Here is a 26932-nt window from a genome sequence, read left to right on the forward strand (position 1 = left end):
CAGGTTCCATGCAGAAATTTTCAGCCTCTGGTTTAAAGGGGTGGCTAAGGAAGAGCTGTCATTTTTTACAAATGGCAGTTCCTGTGATTTCATGTTGGACCATGAATTCTGCTTACTAACACAAAACACGAAACTCATGTGTTTGCTGGGAAATTGCATGCTTCATTTTGGCTATAGTTTTAGCTTCAGTATGGAATCCAACCCTGAAACTGAACCCTTGGTAAGAACAAAAAGACCTCCCATATACAAGCATGAGCATATTCACGAACCCCAATCAATGTCCACAGATTTCCTAATATCATCATTTTTGCTCTTCCAAAATTTGAAACAAATTTTGTTAGTGGTTTTGGTTGTAAACTGCCAATATAAGATTATTTTTATAGAAAGGAAATTAGGGGAAACTATCACCAAACTTTTACATTAAGGAAAACCTCAACTTTTATGGACAGAGATAGCTGATCAGTGCATCTGCAGCCATGTATTAGGATAACTTTAAACATGGTGATTAGAGGCAATCACAACTCCCAGCAGTAAAAAGTCATAGTTAAACAAGTAATCACATTATTGCATCATTACTTGAACTTTGTTCTGGTCTGTCAGAGGGAATGACAGGGTTTCTCAATGTTGTGTGGTCTATTAAAAAAGACACATACTGTAGATGGATATTGCTTCTCTGAGCAGTTGGTCCAACAGTAAAGCAATCAAACAGATGCCGAGTCATGATCTTTATTGCATCGACAGAATGTCAGGCAGGAGAAAAAATCCTGACTTCCTTCCATGTTTCATCTTACAGCACCTTCACATTCATTGGCAGGTTACTTCATTTCCCGCATAAGTTTGTGATCCTTGAACGTATCATTTCCATACATCGTTTATGCAATAACACAGGAATATTTCACAGCTTTTTTCCTTCATTTTCTAAAACTGCTTCAACTTTTTGGGCTGCCCAGTGGCGCAGTGGTTAGCGCTCTTGCCTCACAGCAAGAAGGCCACCGGTTCAAGTCCCAGCTGGGGGACCTGAAAACAGATCACCAATGGGGGACCTTTCTGTGTGGAGTTTGCATGTTCTCTCCGTGTATGCGTGGGTTTTCTCCAGGGACTCTGGTTTCCTCCCACCATCCAAAAACAAGCTTCAAAGGTTAATTAATTGGCAACTCTAAATTGTCCCTAGGTGTGAATGTGAGTATGCATGGGTGTGTGATTGTAACCCTGTGATGGAATGGCAACCTGTCCAGGGTGTCTGCCTGCCTTTGCCCATAAGTGGCCAGGATAGGCTCCAGCAGCCCCATGACCCCAAAAGGGACAAACGGAAGAAGATGAACGAAATAATGCTTCACCTTTTACAAACAACAATGCTCGTGTCTCTTTGGAATGTTTTGTTATCAAATCATGGAAACATAAAAAATGACAAAGAAACATGAAAGAACTGAGTAGCAGAAAGTCTTTGTTCAAAACAAGGAAAACACTGTAAACTGGTGAGAGACCTTAAAAGAGAATAAATAAATACAAAATTGAAATCATTATTTCACATAATCTGAAATGCAAAAATGTAAATCCATAAAAATGTTCCAGTGAGATGAAAATGTCTGTAGACTAAACTCTTCCTCACAGCTTGTCCAGCTACAGATCAACACTAGATGGCGCTGTTGGATGCCTCCTCCTCTCCAGATGGTCGGGTGATTTTATAGTCATGCTGTTGTTGTTGCCGATCTGAACTCCCACAACGTGGGAGAAATGCATTTTGACCCCCTGTGCAGGATGAGCAGATTGGCATGGAAACGAATCAGGGTTGGAGAACTGCCGCTGCAGAATAGAAAAGTCAGAGAATAAAGGTCTGAGGATCTTTTTTTTGGATTGCTGCTGGACACATGAAGTATGTTTAAATGATATAAGAATATATAAAAACCATGAAGAAAAGAACACAACAAAAACAATCTATGTTAAACAATTTGAGTAGAACATCATCCTAGCGATGGAGGAAGCTTACTTTCTTAGAGACGTTCTAAAGTCTAAGCGAAACATCAGAAATTATACACCTACCCCCCATCCCACAGGCCTTCCCTGTGGCTTTAACCCTTGTGTTATCTTCTAAAGTAGGACGCGGAACAGGTGAGTTAATAAGGCTGGACTGCCTGCGGGGAGGTGTAAATGCACTGCTGAGCTGCCTGCCTGAAATTCTCCCAAGGTCGCTTTGTGTTTTCACATGAAAGGCACTATACAAATAAATAAAGTTTGAAGTTTGATGGGAATATTGAATACGAGATTACCAATGTTCATGGAAGATAAATGGATGGAGGGATGGAGGGAGGGAGAGAGGGAGAGAGGGAGGGAAGGAGGGATGGATGGATGGATGGATGGATGGATGGATGGCTAAACAGACGACAGATGGGAGCAGGAACCAACCTGGGTAGAAGGCCGCGGTTTGAAAGGGAACTGGGACGTCGTTGCTGCCGGTCCTTCAGACTGCCTCTGCGAGGACGTGGACCTGATGGGACACACTGAGGACGTTTTCATTCCGAGGTGACCGGCCTGATCAACTGAAGACATGTTTAGAGGGTGGACGAAAGGTGAGTCTGAAATGAGCAGAAAGAAACCATCACAGGTGTTTTCCTTTATTCCTCATTTATCTGTACCCCCCCCCCCCGGCAAATAAATATATAAATAAATAAAACACAGACACACATAAACACATCTATGTCCTTATCATACCTATCATGTTGTCTTGCCCAGTCCAAGCCGAGGTCCGATTCACTTCCTACAACATGAATAGAAGTCAATACATGAACTCTATGTAAATTACTTATATTTTCTGTCTTTTCTATTTTTCTCCTCAGTTTATAAATGTCTTTTCCTTCACTTGACCTTCTATTTAAATTACTTTTTCAAACAAACTGAAACAAAATGATGAGATCGATGTAACTCTTTCTAAATGTAATAATTAAATTAAATGGAAATTAGTGGATCTGAGTGAACCCCCACCACCCATCCAGGCCTTCAAACTCAGTCCTTAGATGTCACCGCAAGGAACCTAAAAAGACTCGCCCCCGCAAAAGTTTTGTTGATCTTCACCATTATTTCCTGTAAAACCCCTCCTACCTCTTAGACACTTCAAAGGGGAATGCCCTTATTTTTCTGTGCAGCAGCACAAATGCATGACAAAAGAAAAACCACAGGATTGACCAACTAGATGAACTAAAGCAAGAAAGTCCCCCCCACCCATCATGCCAGGTCACAGCTTTTAAAAACTCCTCGTGAATTTTCATTGCTTTGCTGCTGATTACACCTGTTAAAAGTTCAGAGGGAAGCTCACCTGAATAGGTGGGGGGCCTGTTCTCATGTGATCTTCCATGTTCTGGAGTTCAGGTGTGGGGGCTGCTGTTAAAAACAAGAATTCATGTCAGGGGAGACAAATGAAAACCTTTCCTCCCAGAGCTCCTGTCAGAAACTCCTTACATCAACTCCAAGCAAAAACTGTAGAAATCCGATCCTGTTGCTATGAGGTCTGAAGAGTCAGCTTCAAAAGTTGCCATTGGCCAATCAAATAGAGTTTTGATAAATATGTTCATGTGATGTTGCTGAAAGGGTTTCATTATTTAAAGCAGCCTGTTAGCATGTATGGATGCTAAAATTGTGAATGGCAGGCACTCACAATGCATCTTTACAGCTTTTACAAGGTCAAAAGTGCTCTACAGACGCACACATTCAAATATTTCCTTGAGGTCATGCTCATTTTGCGTCTATTTTTTGGTTCAATTTTTCTTCTTTTCCTTCCAGATAGCAGCATTCTGATCAGAAATACAAATAATTGTCAGGAGTTTCATGTTCTGAAAAAACATCTACCAGCTATTGGCATAACTCAAGTCCAGCTTGTATGTCTGAAGGGACTGGAATAGTTCTGCAGGATCTAAAGACTAGTTTGAAAAACCTGGAAATCTGTCTCTTCATACTTGTGTTTTTAGAATTTTAAAGGGGTTCGTTGAACGACTAGCGCACATCACTGGTGATAGAAAAACACAGGGCCAAATTTTGCATTGGTCCTGAGAAACTTTTATAATTAAAAGTAGTGAACTGTTTTTTTCCAAGATGACTAAAATGCAAATGTGAGCATTTCTGTAGAGTTCAACTTTTCTATTTTCGTCCATTCTAACATCTGTGCAGGAAATAAAGCGAGCAAAAATATTTGACTCTTGACTCTGAGAATGTCATTCTGAAAAAGCTCATGAAGTTAATGTGGCAGGCTGGATGGATGAAACAGTAAAGTTGTTGACTTTATTAATCCTGGATTGAGCTGCTGATCAAATCAATCAAGTTTTTTCCCCCCCTCCATCTGTGAAAAATGATATTTAAAACAACTCCAACCTGTGACCTGAGTAACAGAAAGTGCCTGAACAGTCTTTGTTATTTCTTCTTCTGCTTCTTGATCCTGGAAAGAGGAAGAGACAGAAGTGTTAAGAGAGTTTAGCTGCGTTCCGTTATCGCATAGCTATTCTTATAGCGAGGTTTGCTCCTCACCAGCGTCTTCAACACCTGATGGACGGCGTCAGGAACGGCGTGCTTGTGCATCTTGTACAGTTCCTCGCTCACATAAGTGCATTCTGGAAAAGCAAAAACACTTGAACCCCTCCACCCTCTGAGATTTTTAGGAAGACAATATCATCCCATGATTTCATAATCACATCACTCTTTGAATTATTTCATAATAATTGAAAACATACTGATGATTTCATAATCATAAAAAAAAGTTTTAGTCCTTTCATAAGTATGTTGCAGTTGTAAAATGACGTTGACATATTTAAATGAGTTTTTGATCTGTAAAAAAATGTTAGCACATAATGTGCTTTAGGGCTAAAACATCAACATCTGGCATTTTTAAAAATGTTTTTTTCTTTTTCTTTTTTTTTCTAACTTGTCCTGTCCAACAGCTGGGCAGACAGATGAGAGCTGAAGGCCTCTTGTGTTGGACATATTTTACTTTTACAACAGGGGTTATGAATCTTCTGAAAAACCAGAGGCCAGACTTTATTAATTTTAACTATTTTTGAAATTCTTTTGTGTTGGACCGGACGGAAAAGGAAAGAAGGGAAGAAGAGAGAGGGATGTTAGAAAGAGGGGGACAGGAGGGTGATCATAGGAGGGGGGTAAAACCATGAAGCAGCATAAAGCAACACGCTACTGGATGTTTATCATTACGGTAAGGTACAGATAGAATACAAATCTCGAAGGGGCGGGGCCTGTCCACACACACACTCAAATGTTAGAAACACACCTGTTAGCTGCAAAATATGTCCACATGTCAACATGTACACAATACAGATAGTGTTCACACACGCATACTTATGCCTACAAGCCAACTAGTGTGAGATATTTTATTCATTCACGTAATTTGTTAGTGGAAAGGTGAGCTAACACCTGTGCTCAGTTGAGTGTTTATGTTCTTCTAAAATGGATGATGGAATGTGGAAAGAAGGAAGGGGAGCAACCAGCCACACCCAGACCCCCGCCGCAGCAGCCGCGGCAGCCAGAAGCCCCCACCGCAACGCGGCAGCAGGCAAAGAACAACCGCCCCCCGGGTGCCCACGCCCGCCACCCAGGCCAGGCCCAGCAGGGCTGCCACGAGGCCCCCAGAGCCAGAGAGCAGGGAGGCATGGGGGGAAAGAGAGCGCCGCCCCAGCCCAACCAGGAGAGCAGCCCCCCGCAGCGCCAGGAGGGCCCAACGCCGGGCCCCACCCAAGAGGGGTGCCCACAGCCCCCAGACGAGCACCCCATCACCACCCAGGGGGTCCGAGCACCCCCCCCCCCCAACCCCAGGTACGAGCCAGGACCCCCCAAGGGAGACCGGCTCCGTGCTCCGGGCAGCCACCCACCAGGGCCACAGATGGTCCAGAAAGGTGCAAGACAGGGGTCAGCCGCCCCCGCCCAGGAGGGATGTTAAAATGGTTTTCTGTTGTCAGGAATATTTTTCCAGGTCCTCATAACAGGACATAAACACACACAAGTTTCTGAACTGGTGAAGATTTTTAAACGCACATTAAAACCCATCTTTCTAACTTAGCATTTACATAATTCATTTAATTACATTTTCTATGTACATTTTCTATGTATGGCTGATATGGTTTTTCATTTAATTATTTATTCCTTTCTATCTCATAACCTATGCAGTGCCTTGTCAAATAATGCTTTTTAGTAACGTGGTTTCCTCAACTTTATTTGACTTCTTATTGTTTTAACATATGTGTATTTAATTTATGTTAAACATCTTGAGTTCTACAAATATTGATGAAAGGTGCTCTACAAATAAAGTGATTGATTGATTGATTGACTGAAGTTCATACCTCGGACTTTTGATACAATTATCAGCTGATCAGATATTTTTATCAGATTGCAGTATAGACTGTTAGACTGATTGATTCAAATGTATCTTTCTCTTCTTTCTTGTAGTTAAACTTTGATACTAATGTATTGTTAGTCTATGATGTACATAACATAAATATATATATACACATATAAACTGCAGAGGAAACATCCTCATCTCTTCTGCGTTTGTGATGTTTCTTTTTTCTCACTATGCATTTATAGTGTATATAGTGGAAGATTTTTTGCAGTTGTACAGTTGTTGTTTTGATTTTATTTTCCTTCAATTTTTTACACATTTTATTTTTTCCCTTCTATGCACATTGATGCTTGATCCCCAGAGATGCTGTGTCAATTGAATCCCTCACATCAGAATCAATAAAGTTTATCCTCTTACATATAATCATATCTTATTCTGAAAAAACAAATCTGACTGACTAGTGAGAGGCTGCAGCCGACAGGGGAAGGAGCTGATTAGTTGATTAGTTCAGAGAAATATAGGCGAGGTTGTTACTTGAGTTGTCTGCAAATCTGCCTGTGTTTCTGTTTGCTCGAATCCAAAAAAACAAACACATCACATGTATGCTATGTTTATGTGCTCTTTTGAGGACGTGAAAATATTTTTGACAATAGAATATGTTTATAAAAGTGTGCAACACATTTTTTTAATTTTCTTTTTTTTCCAAAGGACAATGTATTATAGCAAACACTGGATGTGTGACATCTGTTTATAGCAGCAAGATACTCAGGAAAATAATACAACTTCATAGATTTTTAGGATTATGAAATCATCTCAAATCTGTTGTACACACTAACAGATAAGTATTACAGAAGAACAGAATTTTTCTGCAGTGAGTCAGTGATGAAGAAACTTTGTATGAGACTTCATGATTCAGCAGACAACCTGATGAATCACTCTGAAGATTTGAGAGAATGAATTTGTCTGCATTTAAAAAAACTGAATAAGAGGAACTCTTAATTTTTTTCTCTCTGGAAACTTGTGATCTGGGATGTTCAAATGTATGGCGTTGAAGTGGAACTGACTTCATCTTTTTTCACCAATGAAATTAGAGAATGCAGAATCAGGGAGAGAGTTATCCTCAATTAGAGGACAGCCTGAAAGGAATGGCAGCTTTGACGATAGAAATTCTGTGCAGATGCAGTTCTTCAGTTTTCTTTTCATGGATTTCTGACTTCACCCAAACGCTGCTTTGGTCCTGGACCAATGCTGGATCAAAGCTGAATTAATTAAGTTTACCCACGTTTGTTCCTGGTCCTGGTCTTTACAGGCAGTTTACTCTGAATGTCCCCTTTTTTTTTAGCAAGGTAACCCTTGTGCTATCCTAGGTACTTTAATGTTGGGAGTTGGGTCATCTAGACCCACTAGACAGTGCTCTGAACCTTTTTTCTTCAATAATTTGTGATCTTCACTGGTGTCCATGGATTACATGAAATCTTTCCACCTTTATCCACCTTTGTCATGGTAGGGAGAACATGTCAGTGTGAGGGTGGGGTCATCTAAGATAGCACAAGGGTTAAAGCTTCCTGAACTCTAATTTTGGACCAAACAGGAGAACTCTGATCCTCTTGAGAACAAGAGTTTTGCTCTGGTTCACTTCAAACTAAAGCAAGAAGGAGAACCAAGGGGAGAAAATACTGTTGGCCCCTTGTGGGAGTAGAGAAAGTGGGTATTTGCCTTTTTTTTGTTTAGTTTTATTCTTGTTAGTCATGTTTGGATTCAAACTATTTTTGTTGAAGGTTTGTTTTTCCCCTCACCACTTTTTCTGTTTCCAATTATTGATCCAAGAAATATTCAAGTCTTTTGTTTATCATATGGTCAGAACCTCTGCTTTTACTGTGCTTTTGGATTCTCTTTATTTCAAGTTAGTCTTAACGTTTTCTTCTCCAGTTTCCTGCATTCAAGTCGGTCACAGAACCCTTCTGGCAGAAAATGCTGCCCATCTACATTGCCGATCAAGTTGCTAGTCAACAATGAAGCCCCACTCCAATGAAAATGCTGCATTTGGTGTTTTTAACATGTTCTTGTAGCATTTTATCATAAAGGATGACATACAGTATATACAGAAAATTAAGCTAGAGTTAGCTTGGAGTTGAAAAGGGCTGCAAGCTAACAAAAGAGAGTGCAAACAAAGGGCTGATGGGAAATGGGGATGGGATTACTTAAGCCCACTCTCAACTCAAAGGCAAATATCTTATAAACTCCTGCTGCTCTGCGGAATGATAGTCTGAAAAACAATACATTGATTTCGCCTAAAAAACGGCATAATCATAATTAAAAGACCTCTAGGAACGCTTTGACAATAGATCAAAAGACGATTGCAGTGGGACTTTAATTCTGGTGGCGTTTAACCCTTGTGCTATCTTAGATGACCCCACCCTTACATTGACGTGTTCTTCCTACCATGACAAAGGTGGATAAAGGTGGAAAGATTTCATGTAATCCATGGACACCAGTGAAGATCACAAATCATTGAAGAAAAAAGGTTCAGAGTACTGTCTAGTGGGTCTAGATGACCCAACTCCCAATATTAAAGTGCCTAGGATAGCACAAGGGTTTAAGTATCAACATATGTTTCCTCTCACTTCTTTCTTAAGTTGGTCTTTAAAGAAAACAAACGAAACAGATTTGTTTTGTCTCCTAAAGAAGCTTAAAAAGTCAGATTCTGCCTAATTTGGAGTTCGATCTTCAGGATAGGCTTCATTTTCAACTTTATACTCAGAAGTGGAAACCCAAAAACAAGTAGTGGACAGCTATTACTCAGTCATTACACTTGTCAGAATAGCCACTTTGGATCAGCTACCTTTTAAAAAAAGTTCTTGTCTGATCCCAAATTTCTTTTCATGATAGAGAGATAGTTTGCCCTCTCTAAACCCAATTTAATCCAAATTTCAGCCACACCAGTGGGAGACTCCTTTGATCTGTGGTCCTGGCGTATGTCGCCTAAATCCAAACTGCCCACCTCTGATCCCCTAGATCCGGCTCCTTTAAATCCCTGACACACTATCTGCCTACTGGTACCTGACACTAAAACCAGAGATCAGGAGGATCAGACTTCGATCTTTGTTATTGTGTGTCTTGTGTTTTTAATATCATTCCTCCTGACAAATGTGTCCAAAAGGACGGAAATGTAGCTTACGTAAAGAGGAGGGCCTTCGGCTGGCGTCCCCCGCCCAACACCTGGTCATGAGCTCCATCAGAGTGACCAGCCCAGTGCGGCCTGATGCCTGTTCCCTGATTTCTTCCAGAGATGGACGCTGACCCTTTGGGACATGAATTCGAATGAGGCTGGGCATGGGATCTGCAGGAAGAATTGGAAAAGGTTGGTGTGGGCGTGTCCTCTTCAGTGCCTTTTTCTATCAGGAAAAGGAAAGCCAGCTTCGTTTTGACTAAAGGTTCACTGGGTCACATTTATTTATAAAAGTATAAGCCAAAGTGTGATTTACTATCCCATAACCATAACCATAACAAAGAAGAAAAACTGTAATCCCTGCGAGAATCCATGTGAGCGCTAATGGATGAAGGAACAGGACGCATGGAGTTTAAACACGCTGCAGAAGATCTCAATGTCTAACTTTAGTCATGCTTCTAAATAAAAAAAACTGACAGAAAAACAGAAGTTACAAAAAAGCAGATGATTCCAACTCTAACTTCTGGAGAAAGATGGTCTTTATCTTACTTTTCTAGAAAGCTATTCTCGACTTGCATTAGGCGTGGAGTGGTTAGATCAAAACAGGTGCAGAAACAGAGGAAAGGTGGAGCAGGAATGGCACTCACTTGGATACGGATGCTGCCCTGTGACGATGGACCACAGCAGAATGCCATAGCTGCAACACACATTCACAGTTACACATCGGCAAAGGCTGATACAAGCCCCGCCCACAGAGGTATTCAGGTTCACAGGATGTCACCTGAACGTTTCACTGCAACTCCGATTTGGCACACAGAAAACGTTTTATACCTGTAGATGTCGGATGCTTTGGATGGATGGTAGGACAGGCTGAATGCCTCGGGGGGCATGTAGCTGATGGTGCCCTCCTCCACCTTCTTGGAGGAGTGTGTGATGGTGTGGTAAAACCTGGCCAAGCCAAAATCTGTGAGCTGGGGAGGAATGAGAAGAAGACCAAGATAGAAGAGTAGAGGATTTATTGTCATGGACCTCAGAGTTTCTGAGTGACAGTGAAGTCGTCCTGTGAATCATGAGTTCAAGTTTAAGAATAGACCATTGTAATCTATTGTCAGGATGTTCAAAAACTTCCCCAGAAACCTTAATCAAATCTTTCTTCTGCTCGTTTTTTTTTGTAAATTTAATTGTTTCTGCTGAAATGTCAAAATGTGTGAACATTTCTGCAGATCAAGTTGTTTGGAAAAAAAAGAGAAATTGTTTTCAGTCTATTTGTCTAAGAAAAGTCATAAAAGCCAAAAACGGTTTATCATTATTTCATGAAGGAACATTACTTCTTTCCTTATAAGTAGCTTTTTTCTAGATTTTTCCTTTTTATCTGGAATAAAGACCCACTCAAATCATCTTTTGAACTGTTTTGAAAGGATAACCAGTAGTGTTTTAATTATGGTCATGCAATTTTCAGCCACTGGCACGAAGTAAGCCTGCCCTTACTTCCAGTCATCCATCTGTTTATTCTCTCTCCCGCTAGCTTACAGTTCCCAAAACACCAAGCTAACACTAGCGGTCCAACAAAATGGTACAGTTTTGAGCCCGATTCCAGCTCAGTCGAGGAAAACAAAAATGTGCATGGATTTGGCAACAAGTGAATGCGGAGCAGAGCAGGAAGTTTGTGGCGCACAGACTGTAGCACCAACATAGGCAGCTACAGCAACAATCTTTTTCATATGGCATGTTTTTGTTTTTGCTCCTGATTCACAATTTTAATAAAGAAATGCGATTTTAAGCTCAATTTTCTTTCTCTATAGATGTCCTCCATCATTAAAAAAACAGTCACAAGAACATGTTAAAAACACCATAAACACTACTTTTATTGGAACTGGTCTTTAAAAGAGATATACACATTTTATGTTTTCCAGAATAAAAACTAAACTTTTTATTTATTTGGTGGGTGCTTTGGGCTCGACTGTGAGATTGTGGACTTAGAAGAGAGAGCCAAGGCGAACTGCAGCTCTGCCTACATGTGAGCAGGGGAGGACAGAGATTGAGCTCACCTTGGCGTTCAGGGAGGAGTCCAGCAGCACGTTGTTGGGCTTCAGGTCCAGATGCAGTATGGGGGGAGAGAGGCTGTGCAGGAAGTTTATGCCCAAGGTTATGTGGTGAATCAGTCTGAAGGCCAGCGCCCAAGGGGGGGGTCCTTTTAAAATGCCCTGTCAGAGAAGAAACGATTGAACGCCTCACTCTTGCAAAACAAAATCACCTGTTCCTTGCCTGAACCACATTTGTGTCAGGACATGTTCTGGGGCGTTTGGACAAAGATAATGGGGCTGGGGGGTTAAAAAACCTTATTGATCATCATTCAGCCTCATCTCAGTGACAAAGCTTCTGTACCTGCAGGTCAGCCAGAGATCCCCTCTCCATGAATTCCATGACCAGCCCGAGCTGCAGCAAAGCCCCGGACAGGGGGGGTCGTCCTCTGAACAGACCGTGGACGTGGATGACGTAGGGGCTGCTGCCCTGACGCATTATGCTGACCTCCCGCAGCAGAGCCGAGCTGCTCCTGTCGTGGAGGGTTCACCCGGTCACACACCTGCACATCAGCTGACCTGGTGTTCCTGCTGCGCCACTCACCCGTCATCGTGGTGAAGGAGCTTGATGGCCACGTCACAACACCACTGATGATGCCTGGCTCTAAAGATCTGCCCAAATCCGCCACCACCAACCACTGTCCAGTTGTGTAGAGCAGATTCCTCCACCAGCTGTGAAGCTTCAGAGATTTTCAGTGCCATGGTTCACTGCAGGGACGGCTCACATGATCAGAACCCAAAGCTTCTTGACAAGAGCCTTCATCAGCCTGTTTGATTTCCTTCCTTTCCCATTTCCTTAGTTTTACTGCTAACAGCATAATTCCTGACTATGGCAATATTTCTGATGAAAATGTAAACATAGAAGCTCTCAGACAAGAATGTGGGCAAGAATGTTGGTCAGGAGTAAGCCCGCCCTCACTTCCCATCATTCATTTGTTGACACTAGCCCCTGACAGCTCCAAGCCATTATTATTGGTGCTACAAAAATGGTGAGCAATATTGGAGCTATCCAGCCATACAGTTTAGAGCCAGATGTCAGCTCAGACGAGGAAAACAAAGACGTTTATGGATCTATTTGTCTAGAAGTGGATGCATCAGAATGCAGCGGAGCAGGGAGCTTGTGGCCCACCCAGAGTGTTTTTACCTCACAAATCTTTTTCAAACAGCATTTTTTATATTCTCATGATTCACAACAATTTGAAAAAAGAAATACTCAGAAATGCAATTTTGAGCTTAATTATCTTCCTATATGTCCTCTGTAATCAAAGAAATGCCACAAGAACATGTTAAAACACCCCAAACTCTCTTTTTATCGGGGAGAGGGTCTTCAAAGCTCTTGGGTGACGATTTCATTTCAACCTTTTAGCGTCACCTTTAAAACAAACTCTTTTGGTGGACTTTAGTCTTTACACCTCTCCCCACCCTAGCTTCTGTGTACTTTGTGTGTCCAAGAAACATCAAAATGACTCAGAAATGCTGTAAGCCGGCTCCTACTGCCTGTCCCGTTGTGAAAATGACGCAAAAAATAATTATTTTAAGGTTTTACTCCTTTTCTGTTGAGTTCACTGACAGGATCCACAGGCTGACACCTTCTGAACAGTCGAAACCAGGAAACACATCTAAGGCTGTAAACGTGAAGCTTAACCCTCTACTTTGAGCGGCTCACACTGAAGCCTGTAACTTTTAGTCACATTGAAGAGACAAAGAGGCAGTGTAACAGGAAAATAGGTGAAAATAACTTGAGGAAAAAGAAGTCTTGTGAAGAAGAGTTTTCATAAGAGAGGAAGCACTCACCCAGTGGAACCTGCTCATCGTTCGGGCAGTGTGTGGAAGGCTCGAGCTGAAATGACCCGTCTGCTCGTTCTGTGACGGAAACACGCCTCTGCAGCAGAAGTGAAACCATGCCATGTTCCTCCTTTCAGACAGATTTCCTGAAACTCATCTGATTTGCAGAAGGTCCTCATGTTTAACAGGAGTGAACCGTCAGAGAATTTCTGAGGCAAAATTACTGAGAAATCTCACAGGGTTCACTCTAACAGAGGATTCAGTCAACAAAAGACTTCTAGGTGGACAAACTATGATGTGACCACCTGGAACCAGCAGAGCAGGCTGCAGTCAATTCTCATCAATCACCCCTATCTGCTCCTTTATTTTGACAGGACACCTTGTCACCTTGAAGGTTAGTCCCCTGGGGTCTTCAAGTTCATGAAAAGGGCCGTTTGAGACGGAAGATCACTGGCCACCACCTAACTACCTTCCTCATGTAACGTATGTGTGTTTCAGTGTTGGAGTGTCAAAGAGTGTGTGTAATAAAATGTGTAAGGCAAGGCAAGGCAATTTTATTTGTATAGCACAATTCATACACAAAGTAATTCAAGGTGCTTCACAAAACAGAAAAATGCATTAAAATCACAATACATCATAGAAATAATCAACATAAAATTTACTTTAAAAGAAAAGAAAAAAAAAATTTGAAAACTGATTTAAAAATAAAGGAAGGAAAGGAAAGAAAAGTGCAGATAGGACCTTTCAGTCATATACACGGCTAAACAGAAATGTTTTAAGTCTAGATTTGAACATGAGCACAGAAGAGGCCTGTCTTACGACTTCAGGGAGGCTGTTCCAGATTTTAGCTGCAGAATATTGAAACGCTGATTCCCCTTGTTTAGTTCTGACTCTGGGAATCAACAGGAGGCCGGCCCCTGAGGTCCTCAGAGTACGAGATGGTTCATATGGCACTAACATGTCAGAGATGTACTTTGGTGCTCGGCCATGGAGAGACTTGTACACAAGCAGAGCTACTTTGAAGTCTATTCTTTCAGGTACAGGGAGCCAGTGCAGAGACCTGAGCACAGGACTAATGTGATCATACTTCCTGGTTCTGGTCAGGACTCGAGCAGCAGCATTCTGGATGTACTGAAGCTGTTTTACAGCTCGTTTGGAGAGGCCGGTGAGCAGGCCGTTACAGTAGTCTAACCTACTGGAGACAAATGCATGAATAAGTATCTCCAGGTCTGGCTTTGACACTATGTTTTTGATTTTGGCAATGTTTTTCAGATGATAAAATGCCGCTGATGTAACTGACTTGATATGGCTGTTAAAGTTCAGGTCAGAGTCCATGATTACCCCTAGATTTCTGACTTGATTTGAGGGTTTAAGAGACAGAGAATGAAGGTAGCTGCTGAGACTTTCTCTTTGTTTCTGTGGGCCAAAAATAATAACTTCGGTCTTGTTTGAGTTTAGCTGGAGAAAGTTGTTCTGCATCCACGCACTGATCTGTTGGAGGCAGTGGCTGAGTGAATCCACCGGCCCATATTCACCTGTTGTCAGTGACACATAGATCTGAGTATCATCTGCATAGTTGTGATAAGATATGTTATTACTGCGTATTAACTGCCCTAGTGGCAGCATGTAGAGGTTGAACAGAAGGGGTCCCAGGATCGATCCCTGGGGCACACCACAAGTCAAGGCCATGTAGTCTGAGACACAACTCCCAATTTCAACAAAATATTTCCTGTCTTCTAGATAAGACTTGAGCCAACTTAGGGCAGATCCAGAGATGCCAACCCAGTCTTGGAGTCTGTGCAAAAGGATCCCATGATCAACAGTATCAAAGGCAGCACTCAGGTCTAGCAGGATTAAGACAGTGACTTTGCCATCATCAGTGTTCAGGCGGATGTCGTTGGTTACCTTGATAAGAGCAGTTTCTGTGCTATGATGGGGTCTAAAACCTGACTGGAAAACATCAAATGAATTGTTTAATAAGAGAAAATCAGTGAGCTGTTGGTAGACAACTTTTTCAAGGACTTTTCCTAAAAATGGCAGATTAGAGATAGGTCTGTAATTATTCAGTACAGTGGGATCAAGACCGTTTTTCTTCAGGAGAGGTTTAATGACTGCAGTTTTTAATGCCTCTGGAAATATTCCAGATTGAAGAGACATGTTAACTATTTGAGTAATTGATGGCAACACACTGTTCAGGACAGACTTTAGAAATCTAGTGGGTAACACATCAAGGCAGCATGTAGACGAGCTCAGACGGGTGATGGTCTCTTGGACAGTTTGGTCAGTGACAGGTATAAAGTGAGTCAGCTTAGAGTGAGTAGGTGGCCGTTCGATAGTTATATGTGTTGTGGAGTTGATGGCTTTTTTAATGCCCTGAACCTTGTCATTAAAAAATACAGCAAACTCATTACATTTAGGTGTGCAAACCAGTTCTATTGGTAGCTGGGTTGGAGGGTTAGTTAATCTGTTTACTGTTGTGAACAGGACACGAGAGTTGTTGCTGCAACTTCCAATGATTTCAGAGAAGTACCTTTCCCTTGTTCTGCATAAGATCTGGTTGTAAGCGTACAACTCCCCCTTATACATTTCATAATGAACCTGGAGTTTTGACTTGCGCCACTTTCGCTCAGCTCTGCGGCACTGTTGTTTTTCTGTGCCCTGACTAGATCATCGTTCCTCCAGGGAGCTTTCTGTCTATGTTTTCTCAATTTAACCTTCATAGGGGCAATGGCATCCAGAACATTCAAGATGCTAGAAGTAACAGAATTCCGCATTTCATCAACATTGGCACCAGAGGCGTTTTCAGGGTTTATCATTTCTACAAACTGTGCCCTAGTGCTCTCATTTATTTGTCTCCTTTGGACAACTGCAGGGCCAGGCGGTGGTTTGGGAGTAACAGACAGGTCAAAGAATACACAGAAATGATCAGAGAGGGCGACATCAACCACACTGACATTGTAAATATTAACCCCCTTTGTGATGAGCAGGTCCAGAGTGTGCCCTCTGCTGTGGGTGGGGCAACTTACATGCTGAATTAGATCAAAGGTTTCAAGGACAGCATTGAGCTCTTTTGCATTTCTGTCATTGACATTATCAACATGAACATTAAAATCACCTGTAATGACTAGACCAGGGGTCGGGAACCTTTTTGGCCAAGAGAGCCATAAACGCCACATATTTTTAAATGTAATTTCGAAAGAGCCATACAATAATGTAGCGTCCCTTTCCCACACTGAGGCACGGAGACTTAACCTCTTTTAAGGTTCTTTATTCTGGTTACTGTAGACCACAACAAACGCCGTAAAATTAATTCAGCAACTCCTGAATCTCTCCTGTCGACACGAGACGAGAGAGAGCGCTTCTACCAACTTTATATTCACCTGCTCCCGCTCCAGCCCTCCCATTTCCCTTATTCGGCCCATAGCTGAACCCCATTGGTCCAAACTACCTAACAACAGGCTGAGCGACAGAACTGAGAGCCAATCAGATCTCTGCTTGATGCGGTCAATGAACTCCAGAACTTTTAACGCGGCCCAACAGCCATCCAACTCAGTCCGCGACAATATGTTTAAAACTAAATATACAAGTGAATGTGTGCATTTGATGTAATTTCAACATTTTTAAAGTACAATAAGTCTGTGGATTCTTTTTAATAACATTGTTATGCTATTGCTAATAAATGATGAGTATTTCTCGTGGTAGTTTTGCTGATGGTCTAGTCTGGTTGATACGTGGTGAGTTTCTGCTTCATGCAGGCGTTGAGACTTTAAACGAGATCTTAGGTCTGAATGTTCTGTAGATGTGACAAGGACTGATCACATGCAGACGGGGAGCCAAACACACACTCACACGCCGCAGTGAGTGACGGGCAGCGGGTTTTACGTTTTTACAATCCCTGCGCGATTCACCTGCTGCCTGTCCCCACAACACCTCAGCCCCACCCTCTGCTTTCTCCCTCACACATCCCGTCCCCGCAACTGCGCGCTCTTTCTCAGAGACGGGAGCGCGCACTTTTAGGCACGGCAATTCACAGGTTTCCAGTTGGTACAAACTCTGTGAAATTATAGATAATTGTAAACTTATAGCGCTGGCGCAGATTTTTCTCTCCAAGCACCGCTACTACTGCGCGCCTCTGGCATCGCATCGCGCCCGAGAAGGACTGGACTAATGATAAAAAAAAGTATAATTAAAGATTTGTCTGCGAGCCACATGTGACCATCAAAAGAGCCATATATGTCTCGCGAGCCATAGGTTCCCGACCCCTGGACTAGACCATCAAAGTCTGTGCACACAACTGAGAGCATTTCAGTGAAATCATCAATGAAACTTTGGCTGTGCTGAGGAGGTTTGTACATGACTATGCAGAGTAAGGGAGGAGTTTGTTTTAACTCAATCTTAAAGGACACATACTCAAATGATGAAAACACACCAAATGATAGTCTGCGGGTTGCAATATTATCTCTAAACAGTGCAGAAAAGCCTCCACCCTTTTTATTTTCTCGTATTTCCGATACATGTTTGTAGTTGGGGGGAGTTGATTCGACTAGAACTATGTTTCCTGTGTCCTTGTCAAGCCATGTTTCAGTTAAAAACATAAAATCAAGATTAAAAGAAGAGATAAGATTATTGATTAAAAATGATTTGTTGCATAAAGATCTGACATTGAGTGCAGCAAGTTTGAGATTAGTTTCCTTGGGACTGGTCGAAACCTTCTTGCTGGGGATATGAACTAGATTTCTTTGATTGGACAGTCTAACTGCCCTTTTTTGCATTCTACGTGGTGCAACTACAGGTATAGCACCAGAAGGAAGCTGTTCATCACAGGGCCCCAGTTTGACATAACCTTTCCTAGGACACTGGGGACCCGTTTCATCCTAGCTCTGGGGGATAGCACGTCTAGAGGCGCGCAGGGGAGGTCGAGTTGAGGGTAGTTTGGGTGTTGGACCAGGAGGAGCGGGAGCTGGACGGGATTTGGGTGAACGATGGAGGGGGCGTGTTGGAGGGGCTTTGGATGAAGGACGTGTTGGAGGGACTTTGGGTGAAGGATAAGGAGGGAGTGCTGGAGGGGTAGGAGAGCTCCTGTGTGGTGTGAGGCTCACAGGTGTTAGGGGAGCCATCTTAATTCCTGACTTAATGAGGCTATCAAAATGGCTAGGTAGGGCCATGGGTGAAAGTGGGGGGGACGAAAAGGAAAGTGAGTCTTCACTGGGAGTAGATGTAGCAGGGGGCGCCCACAGCTGGTCAGACGGTGGTATTTCTGGGGCCAAATCTGGTGGTTGTTGTTGTGGTTCTGCGGTTGGGTCCTTAGCTGGCGGTGGTTGTTGTGATGCTGGTGCAGCTGAGTCCTTAGATGGAGGTGGTTGTGGTGCTGGTGCTGCCGGATCCAAGTCTTTGACCGATGGTGGTGGTGGAGGTAGTTGTTGTTGTTGTTGCCGTTGTGCTGTGGTTCCTGGGACACTGGCTCGGTCCTTCCTTACTGCTTTTTCAGGGCCTTGGCCTCTATGCCCCAGAGCGTGGAGGAGGTTCTTTACTAACTCTCTTGCTCCACCTCTGTTCAGGTGTGGGCCTCTTCCCATGAATAGGTCCTTTCGTTTCCAGAATGTATTGAAGTTCTCAATGTAATAGAATCCTCTAGAAGCACACTCTCTGGAGAGCCAATTGTTCAGCTGAAACAGACGGCTGAACTTGAGTGACACCCCATCGATGTTAGGAAGAGGTCCGCTGATGAATGCTTCAACCTCTACTTTGTCAATCTCTTCAAATAACTTCATGAAGTCTTTTTTCAAACGTTCGGACTGTTCTTTTTTGATATCGACAGCACCTACATGGATGATTATTCGTTTGACTCCTTGGTACAAGACTTTAGATAAGAGTCCTGTAATCACTGGAACAGTAGAACTTGGGCAACATAAAGTTTGCATTCTTCTATGGCTGACTCCACTGATAGCGCCATCTCCAAGCAGCAGCGTATCTCTGACCTTGACGTTTGGCACAGATTTTCTTTCTGCCTGTGCTTTGTTTCCAACATTATAACTCCTATTCTGTGGTCCAATTTCACTTTGTTCTTTAACATCACATTGTGTTAGGGGTAAAAATCTGTTTGTGAGCTTTATTTCGGATGTTCTGTCATCTTTACGCTTTGGCTTAACACAGAGTTCCTCCGCACAAAGTTTCGGAAAGGACACAACATCACTCAGGTCTATGTCACTGTTATTCTTCTCATTTGTAGTAAGAGCAGGCTTCTTACCACCCGATGTTACTCAAAGTCAAAGTCAAAGTCGGCTTTATTGTCAAATGTACTGCATCCATAAAGACATACAGCACAGATGAAATTGCTTTCCTCTCACCCCACAGTGCAAGCAGCATATAAAAAATAAATAAATAAACGACTTAAAAAATAGATAAAAAGACAGCAATAATAAGTAATAATAATTACTGGAAGGGTCTTGTGAAGTCCATTTTCAGTTTCCAAAGTAAATATCCGTGTTTGTAGCTCTTTTATTTCTTGTTGGTAGATCCGACAGCATTCACAGTGGGAGTTTGTTTTTCTTCCTCTTCCGGACATGTCGCTGGCTTGTCAGACGTAAAAATATTGATTTGTATAGGTGGAAGTCACAAAAAAGGACCAGTCTGATATTCCAGGAGTTGTGGATGAAGTAAAATAATTAAAAATGATTAATTAAATGATTAAAAAGCAAATAAAGCAGGAAGCGGCAGGAGCAGAGGAAAAAGCGTCTGCTTTTTCCCAGTCTGAAACTGGTGAGTGGGGCACTGTGAGGACACCTCCTGTTTGTTGGCAGTAATGTGCAAGTACTCTCCTGACAAGAGACCCTTCATGTCCCCCTTTCACCCTCAGAACTGCCTTCATCCTTGGTAGCATAGATGGTAGTGGAAACATTCCTCAGAAATACATTGGTCCATATTGACATGACAGCATCCCGCAGTAGCTGCAGATTTGTCGGCTACACGTACAGGATTCCAATCTCCCATTCCACCACATCCCATAGGTGCTCTATTGGGTTGAGATCTGGTGACTGTGAAGGCCATTTGAGTCCGGTAAACTCATTGTCATGTTCAAGAAATCAGTCTGAGATTATTCCAACTTTATGACATGGAGCCTTATCCTGGTGGAAGTAGCCATCAGAAGATGGTACACTGTCGTCATAAAGGGATGCACATGGTCAACAACAATACTTAGGTAGGCTGTGGTAGGGGTGTTAGAAACAATCGTTTGGGAGATATATTGCGATGGTTCATTTTGCGGTACTTGTATCGATTCAAAATGCTGTCAGGACTACATTTATTTAATTATTTATGAGCGTCCTTCAGCGTCTGACTCTTGTTTTCCCCTTATATCTCTGACCGCTAGTTGTCAGCAGAGCACAATGAGCCTCTTTGAACAGCTCTACACAGCACAAAAACTACAACAAAATATCAGTGAAGCAGCTTGTTTTGCTGTTATGAGACATGTACTACTTAGTTTTTACTTGGGATGGGTACCGAACCGAAACTCTGTGCCATGTTGCTGCCAGTACAATATTAAAAAAAAGCGGATCACGGTGCTTTGTAGCGGCTCAGATGACAATGAGTGAATCACTGCAGCTGCACAGTGGATAATGCACTTAGCATTAGCCAAAATGCTATCAGCAAAGCGGGCCAAAGTTCTGCAGAACTTCACAGCTATAGATTCTTGTTTAGCACCCTGATGGATCAAAGTGAGGTGTACAACACTCTGAAAAAAGGCCAACGTCGTGTAAGAAAGCGAGGCTGCAGCGGTGCAGGGCAGACTGTCATGTAAATAAAGCATCTTCGCCACATTAAAGCGCTCTCCTTCACACTTTATTGTTTCTGAAAAGAATTAGTGTTTCTTTCTTCCCTTTATTTTTGAAACACAATTCAGGCTCCTGAATCGCTTAAAAGTACTGGAGAAGCTACATTTAGCAACATTGAAAATAAACAGCTCTTTGTTTCCTCAATCATACTTATTGGCTAAAGCTGTCATGATTTGTATGACATGTGAAGTGTGGAGATTCTGTTGGAATGAAAGCGCACTGACGGGGGTTTCCAATTCAAGCCAAAGATTTATTACCCTAACAATATTTCTAATACAGATATCCGGGCTCAATCAATTTCCCTGAATGCCTTTTACTAAAATAGGGCTCACAGCAGGAACACAAAGAAAGAGCGCTGTTTCTGTCCCTGCCAGGGATTTATACAATGTAAATATGAATGTGTAAATGCTGAGAGGAGGGTGTAGAATCCGCCTGGTCAGTTGTCTCCACGTCGCTCAAGGCCATTAGCTGTCACGTAAGCATCTGCACTGAGAGAATCCAGAACACAACCTACAAAGAGTCTTACCCCCACACCATGAGTGCCTGATACACATTTCCTCAACCTCTCTTTCCGTGTGTGTGCTCCTCTAAGACTGCAGTGGGGGCCTCTCACACGTATGGCATGCATGATCTGCTGAAAATGATTCTGGACCAGTTTCTATGGGTTATATATTCTTCACATGGCAGACCCAGGTGCTGGAACTCGGAAGAAAACTCAGGCTAAGTAGTAGTTTAACAGATTTATTTATCCAGTGGCGTGGTAACGTAGAAGTCCTTGACTGGAGTCTTGACTTGATAGGAGTGAGTGAGTGGCGTGACAGCAACAGGGGGGATCGAGCAGCTCGTGGCGACGATGGATACTCGTGATGACAAAACCTGAGAGTGGAGCGACAAAGCGAGGTAAGTATAAATGAAAACTTGAATACAAGGCTTAACTTGGTGACCAGACATAAGCACCGATTAGGAGCACGAACTGGCGATGAATGCTGGGGCTGGATCTCCTTATGAAGGCTGGAGCAGGATGAGGTGAGTATCCACAGCTGGTTCCAATCAGCAGAGCAGAGCAGAGAGGGGAGGGGGAGAGTAGGCTGCCAGAGGCACCATGACAAAAGCACATTCATTCTATTTTTTTTTCTTATACTGAAAAATATTTTGTTGTGGAAATCAGACAATGTTGGCTGTTCCCTTTATATATTTTAAGTTACCAAAATAAAAGCACTATGCATTTGCTTGGGTAAAAGCAACTTCTACATGAGTTACAGTCGCAGTGTTTAACATTGTGATCATTAAATAAACTGAATTTGACAAGTTTGTTACTATTCTATTGATATTCAGGTAGAGTTATTTTCTAAATTATACTTTAAAAAAAGGAAAATGTGTTCCGGTAAAATATCTGGATATGTATCATATTGCCAGACTCTTGCCAATACACACCCCTTGGCTGTGATGTTGTAACCATGTTTAATTAATACTAAGGGGCCCAAAATGTGGCAAGAAAATATTCCCCACACCATCACACCACCACCAGCAGCCTGAACCATTGATTCAAGGCAGGATGGATTCAGGCTTTCATGTTTTTTACGCCAAATTCTGACCCCACCATCCGGATGTCGCAGCAGAAATGGAGACTCATTAAACCAGATAGCGTTTTTCCAATCTTTTTTGTCCAGTTTTGGTGAGCCTTTGTGAATTGTAGCCTCAGTTTCCTTTTTTTTTTAGCCTACATGACTGGCACCTGGTGTGGTCTTCTGCTGCTGTACCTCACGGTTGGATGTGCTGTGCGTTCAGAGATGCTCTTGTTGGAACCAGTTGTTATTTGAATTACTGTTGTCTTTCTATCAGCTGGAACCACTCTGGCCATTCTTCTCTGACCTCTGGCATCAACAAGGTTTTTCCACACACAGATGGTTGTGGGTAAAAATCTCAGTAGATCAGCAGTTTCTGAAATGCTCAGACCAGTCCGTCTGGCACTAACAATCATGCCACATTCAAAGTCACTTCAATCACCTTTCCTCCCCATTCTGATGCTCAGTTTGAACTGTAGCAGATCATCTTGAACAGGTCTACATGCATAAATGCACTGAGTAGCTGCCATGTGATTGGCTGATTAGAAATGTGCATCTATGAACAGCCACTTTACTAGTGTAACTCGTAAAGTGGCCAGTGAGAGCATGTGTCATTGTTTTCAAGACAAGCTCACCTGGATGAATAAAAATCTTTATCAATACAATAGTTTTATTTAAAGATGGTATAATGGTATTGTTACATGAGGAGAACATCCAGAGAACATGAATAATGTGGAAAAATGAAGATAAGAAAAGGTGTGCCTGAGGATAAAATCAATCTCGTCCTAAAACAAGAATGCCTCCTGCTGTCAATAAAGTGCTGGTGCAGGTAGCTCCAAATGATATCAGAAGGATCAGGGGGCTTAAAAGTACACTTTTTCTCATGTTGATATTGAATATTCTTAAGTAAGCTGGTGTTACTCTTGAAAAAGACCTGCTGGAGCTGCTCTAGAGCAGTGGAGCTGTGAGGACCAAACAACCCCAGCACAGCCATAAGATCCACTGAGGGCCAGGAGAAAGATATTATATTGGTGCCATGGCAGAAACTTGTAACATGCTCTGATTTATGCTGGAGGAGAGAAAACATTCAAATTTTTCAGTTGTGGGTTTGCCTGGTTGCCAGGCAACGTAGAAAGGTTGCCTGGCTTCATTTTTATCCAAAAGTCCTGTTCTCTACTTCAAGTCATTCATTCATCTTCTGCTGTTTTATCCCTTTTGGGGTCACATGACTGCTGGAGCCTATCCTGTTCACTTGTGGGTGAAGGCAGGGGACAACCTGGACAGTTTGACAGTCTGTTGCAGGGCCACAATCACACACCTATAGACACTCACACCTATGGACAATTTAGATTAACAAATTAACCTATGAAGCATGTTTTTGGACAGTGGGAGGAAGCCAGAAACCCTGGAGAAAACCCATGCATGCATGGGGAGAACACATAGAAAGGTCCCCCATTTATGTTCTGCTTCAGGTCCTTGAACCGGGGGCCTTCTTGCTGTCAGGCAAGAGCGCTAACCACTGCGCCACCGTGCAGCCCTACTATGTCAAGTTGTGATGGAAATTTTAGTAAAAGAAAGCCACAACAAAATGAACTCTTTTTTTTTGCATCAGCAACTGAATGACCTTTAATATGCAAGACTGGATGAAAGAAAGTCCCACCCAAAAAGCAAAACACAGCACATTCACAGATTTATTTTTTTTCTGTTTATTTGTTCGATTTTTAAGCAACTTTCACTGACATCCACGGATCTGGCCAGGAGACACAACCCAGGACTTGTATACAATTAAAACATTAAAAATAGTAAAAACAACATAATCATAATTCTATTTCCATGTTCTCAAGAACACCATTAAACTAAGACAAAGTTAGGAGATGAGATCAACAAAAAATTGACAGCATGCATCTTCCCTGTCACTACAACAAGTCATTACAGTTTATCAGATACTTTTGTCTTCAGAAATCTTATCTTCTTGCTTTTTGCCATGACTTCATCACTCTAGCTCTAGCTAAATCCATAAATGATTTGACATTTCCATAAAACTTAAACTTTGAGTGAAAACCATTAAACATTTTTAATCCCCCCCACCCCCCGTGACACGCTTTCTTTTAAGGGAACCAGAGAATGAGGACTTTGGGGTGAGGCTGTCTATCATCCAAGCTGAAGTCACCGGCGTAGTCAATGAGCTCCTAAGTGGCAAGGCTCCGGGACTGGACAAAGTCCGCCCTGAAAACCTCAAGTCTCTGGATGCTGTGGGACTGTCTTGGCTGACATGTCTTTGCAGAATCGGGAACTGTACCACTGGCCTAGCAGACAGGGGTAGTGGTTCCCCTTTTTAGGAAGGGGGTCTCAAGGGTGTGTTCCAACTACCTGGAGGGGCATGATTGGTAGGAATTGTCTCCCAGAGCTGAACCATGTGATATTTCGTTTGTGGACTTCTGTGCTTGTCATAGTTTGTCAACCATGTTGGAGTACAAGGATGTCCACCAGTACATGTGGCAGCAGAACGCCCTAGGCAGCATATCGATAATTGACTTTGTAGTCCTTTTAGCCAAACTTTGGGTGTTTGTCTTAGATACTCAGGTAAAGAGAGGAGCAGAACTACCCACTGATCCCTACCTTATGGTTAGTTGTCCAACTATGCCCCAGTACAACTCCCCTCTAGATACATCACGGACACAAGGCGTTCTGTGTTGACGGGCGTTTATTGCACAAAGGTGCCATCAAACATGCCATGAGAACTGTACAAATATATAAATAAATAAAAATGAAAACATTCTCACAGAGAACAACTTATTTCAACATGCATCACATCGACCGACCTAACTAATCTATCTATCTATCTATCTATCTATCTATCTATCTATCTATCTATCTATCTATCTATCTATCTATCTATCTATCTATCTATCTATCTATCTATCTATCTATCTATCTATCTATCTATCTATCTATCTATCTATCTATCTATCTATCTATCTATCTATCTTAATTAACATAAACTGTCATACCTCGTTGGCTACAAAACCACAATGGGGGTTAAAGAGCTCTTTCTGCAGCAACTCTATTGCTGACACAAGTCTTGTTTCATGTAAAAGAAATAAGGTTAAACACTTGAGAGTTGCTCCGTGGTTTATAAAGTTAAACACCTGAGAGTTGCTCCGTGGTTTATAAAGTTGAACACTTGAGAGTTGCTCCGTGGTTTATAAAGTTAAACACTTGAGAGTTGCTCCGTGGTTTATAAAGTTAAACACTTGAGAGTTGCTCCGTGGTACATGCATTCAGTCTGTAGCGTGTTACGATGATAAGTCTTGACGGAAACAAAAATCAACTTAAAGTTTCATTAACTGATAAATCGATTATTACCACTCTGATAATAAATTCAAGGAGTGTTTAATAGCAAATGAACATAAAATATGTATCACTGAAATGAATAAATAAATTTAAGATTAAGATTATTAAAACACCAACTTTCAAATGTCATTGTTGGCAGCTACACCCAGAGCCTGCCACCATTACCATTGACTGCAAAAAAGCCTCTGACAATCTCCGTTACGGAGGGTCTCTCTCAACACACTTTATGAAAACTTGTGTGGAGCTTAGTCCTCTCTGAGTTGGAGTATGTGGGAGGTTTGTTGACAAGTAAGACGGGGTAACCTGTATACCTCATGTAGCTTAGCTTATGTTATGCACAAGGTGGACAAGGTGGTACGATACTACCTATTGTATGTTTTGATCCCCTTTTTGTTGAGAGGTGCAGTGAGTCTTTTGTTTTATTGTTTTGTTTAGAGTGGAGATAATTAAGCTGTGTTTTGTTCTTTATTTCATTCCTTTGGCTCAACATCAGTACCTACCTCCCCTCCTTCCTTTTTGTCAGCTATAAAAAATTATTCATTGTGTGTCTTGTGTTACTTTCCCATCTAGCCCTGGACCTAAACTTTTGTGGACGAAACAGAATGGATGGATGGAACAACTATAACATTTTGCGAAACACTTTTTTTTGGTCTACTCCTGATTCCCCTTGATTTGAACAAAGAATTACTCAGAAATGTAGGTTTGATCTTAATGTTCTTTATACGTGTCCTCCATTAGAAAAAATGCTACAAGGAAATGTTAAAAACACCAAATCACAATTTGTATCAAAGTGGGTCTTTAAGACCAGGTTACAA

General features: G+C 42.1%; 1 protein-coding gene across 1 annotated transcript; it reads right to left on the reverse strand.

The window, feature by feature from the left end:
• Window positions 1-710: 710 nt before the first annotated feature.
• LOC101168078 (receptor-interacting serine/threonine-protein kinase 3-like) lies at window positions 711-13502 on the reverse strand. The gene is made up of 13 exons (XM_023966170.1): window positions 13376-13502; window positions 12126-12289; window positions 11886-12054; window positions 11549-11704; window positions 10332-10471; window positions 10148-10197; window positions 9510-9671; window positions 4513-4595; window positions 4360-4423; window positions 3311-3375; window positions 2710-2755; window positions 2404-2573; window positions 711-1803 (listed from the first exon to the last, which is right to left on the reverse strand). Exons 2-13 carry the CDS (start codon window positions 12281-12283, stop codon window positions 1621-1623), a joined length of 1446 nt encoding a protein of 481 aa, XP_023821938.1. The 5' UTR covers window positions 12284-12289; window positions 13376-13502; the 3' UTR covers window positions 711-1620.
• Between the last annotated feature and the right edge of the window lie 13430 nt (window positions 13503-26932).

The sequence above is a fragment of the Oryzias latipes genome, chromosome 18 (genome assembly GCF_002234675.1).
Source record: "Oryzias latipes chromosome 18, ASM223467v1".
NCBI lineage: Eukaryota > Metazoa > Chordata > Actinopteri > Beloniformes > Adrianichthyidae > Oryzias > Oryzias latipes.

What these genes read in the sequence shown, in the direction of transcription:
- LOC101168078 (XM_023966170.1), bottom strand. Translation starts at nt 12,283, where the DNA reads ATGGCACTGAAAATCTCTGAAGCTTCACAGCTGGTGGAGGAATCTGCT. An exon ending in GATCTCTGGCTGACCTGCAG is followed by an intron (nt 11,705 to 11,885) that starts GTACAGAAGCTT and finishes CTTCTCTGACAG; the next exon opens with GGCATTTTAAAAGGACCCCC. An exon ending in AAAGCATCCGACATCTACAG is followed by an intron (nt 10,198 to 10,331) that starts GTATAAAACGTT and finishes TGTGTGTTGCAG; the next exon opens with CTATGGCATTCTGCTGTGGT.